This window comes from Etheostoma spectabile, chromosome 10 (genome assembly GCF_008692095.1).
Source record: "Etheostoma spectabile isolate EspeVRDwgs_2016 chromosome 10, UIUC_Espe_1.0, whole genome shotgun sequence".
Lineage (NCBI taxonomy): Eukaryota > Metazoa > Chordata > Actinopteri > Perciformes > Percidae > Etheostoma > Etheostoma spectabile.
In genome coordinates, this window is record NC_045742.1 from 12,387,549 (window position 1) to 12,390,079 (window position 2,531).

General features: G+C 41.6%; 1 protein-coding gene across 2 annotated transcripts in view; it reads right to left on the reverse strand.

Annotated features, from left to right (window-relative positions):
• Positions 1 to 2,531, reverse strand: part of c1galt1c1 (C1GALT1-specific chaperone 1) — a 14,216-nt gene extending 11,685 nt beyond the window's left edge. Inside the window, exons 1-2 of one of the 2 annotated variants that reach the window (XR_004333817.1) lie at positions 2,347 to 2,531; positions 370 to 1,424 (exon numbers count right to left, since the gene is read on the reverse strand). Coding sequence is in view for 1 of the 2 variants with exons in the window: in XM_032527910.1 (XP_032383801.1) it covers positions 457 to 1,410 (954 nt within the window). In the remaining variant the exon portion in view is untranslated. Of the gene's footprint in view, positions 1 to 209; positions 1,425 to 2,346 lie in introns of those variants that run through there. The other variant, XM_032527910.1, reaches the window with a different exon arrangement.

The window sequence follows — 2,531 nt, forward strand, 5'->3', positions numbered from 1 at the left end:
ACAGGGTGAAAAGAGGAGCTGCAGCAATGTGCAGTGCAATAACAATAAAAATGTTTTTGGGAAGATCAAACCGTGAAAACATTCTGATATAACCTCTTAATACAATTAATTATGAAACTGAAAATGAGCACTTTAAATCATTTCAGAACCCTGTCATTTCAATAGTCAGCACCTGATAACAAATGCAGCTTCTAGTCTATTCAAAAGGTCAAGTTTGATATATGTCTCAGTTCTATCTTTATTCCTAAAAGACGCACACCCATCCACTATGTTTACTTACACCAAAGGAATAAGGTGCTGATTGTGCCAAGTGAAAAAGGTAAAAATATACATAAAAGGGTTATATTTCCATCCAGGATGCCGTTTTACAATTAGAAAACATCTTCCCACAGTTAGGTTTGCCATCATAGAAGCAAAACTTTTAAAATGCCACATCCATATTGCAGGACTGAGTCTCTAGTCATTATCTGAATTTTCAGGTGGGTTGAATACTAAAGAGTCATGAAAATCATGGCCGTAAGGACGAAGTCTGTATACTCCAAACATCATAACCTGCATTTGATTTGGTGACATCCCGCTGAATGTGACTGCCATGTCGGAGCAGCAGCCCTCCACCACATTATTGGGGTTGTCCTTCATGCTTTCACTTATCAGGCTGTTCACACCTTTGCTGTTGAAGAGGCCTTTTCCGTGTGCATCTTCTCCATTCTCTGCGAAGACCCCTGTAAATTTGAGGCACACGGCCAGCTGCTTGTCCTCACTCAGCTTCCACAGGGCACGTCCTCTTTCTGGACATTTGTCTTCATCCTGGAACACATGGACTAGCCTTTTCAGAGCTTCATAACTTAGAACAATGCCACTATCATACGCCACATACTCAAGCTCCCCTGACTTCTTTACATTGCCCAGGTAGAAGGGCTCGCTGGGATCCTTTGCGAGCACAAGGTATTTGAGGTTCTCGATGATGGCAAACGTGGTAGGTTGTGCAACAAAGAACCACTGCAGGTCCCCAGCATTTTCAAAAGCATGCCTTAGAGCTTTACGTAACCTCGCCCAGTCATCTTTTTCATTCAAGTCTATCGCCTCAAGCGCCTTAGAAGACTCTGAGGTGTAAAACACAGCCTTATCACAATGTTTGCTCCAGGTGTCCAGTGCAGTTGCCCAGTAAACAAGGAACTTGGGCTGGACCATGATGATGCAAGAGACCCGGACTTGATTGCTCAACTCCTGAACGCGACTGTCAGAGAGTTTTGTCAGCTCATCTTTACTCGGGGCCTTGACGTGATGATGATTATGATCTTCTGTCTTGGGCTCTGTGCCAGGGCGGAAACTACCTAAGAGTGACAGCAGCAAGCAGAAGAGGCCTCCCATGACCATCCCCTTCATGAAAGATCCTCCTTCAGACAACATTTTGGCAGCAGACACTGGGCGAGAGAAAAAATGCATTCATGTAGCTTTGTGCAAATGTTTTCTTTCATAATCACTCATCACATTGTGTTAGCTTTATTGTTACATTAGCTGCACATAACTCGCTATGTCCAGCTAATGAGACGGCTGGACTTACGGTGTATGTGCTCGTTACTGGCTTACTTATCTTTATTTGGCTGGAGGCAAAATTCTCTTCACCAAAAGTGTTTTCTTAATTAACCAACAATTATATTTATGATCACTTATTCAGCCGATTACTTTCTTGATTAATGGTTTGATCTATGATATATCAGAAAAATGTCAATCACAAGTCTAAGGTGATGTCTTGAAGTAGTTTGTTTTGTCCAAACAACAGCACATAAACCAAAGACATCCAGTTTCCTATCATTAAAGACTATGAAAACATCTAAATATATTTAATTAATTAATTATTTACATATGATAAGCTGGAACAAGAGAATTTCAGCTCAAATATTGGTTTTGATTTATCAGCAAGAAATCAAATCCCTGAACGAAATCTTTTCACAATTTTCTGACATCTCAGACGAAACCCTTCATTGGCAGACGAATCAATGCTAATGTAAGTTAATTAAAAGGCTGTAATAAAATGGCGTTAGCTTGTTCTTCTTTTATGTACAAGAGGAGCAGCTTAGGATCTGAGCTCGCTTATAAACGTTATGGGACATGACGTTACTAATCTTTGAACCGTGTAACGTTACCTGTTTTTAACGTCAACATAGGTTAGCATTAGTAACTTATTAACATTATAACAGGGAGGTAATGCTAAGGAAGTGGTACCAGCTGTCAGCTAGCTAACTGTTAGCTTCCTCGCTTCGTAACGCCGGGCTACCCTAGCTGAACGTTTAACTCGGGTCTTGGCTCTTGTTACACATAACAGATAAAGAGCATTTACTGTACCTAGCTAACGTTGGGTTAAAGCAGCCGTGCGAGGTGGTGTTCCTGCTTTCGCTTGTCTTTCAGCTCCCACTTCTCCAGCTTCGTAAGATCGCCAACGTCCCGGCAGGACAGTTACTACCAACTAGATTGGTGCATGTTTGTTTCGAACTAGCGCATGCCTAGCTCGATCGACTTAAACACTTCCG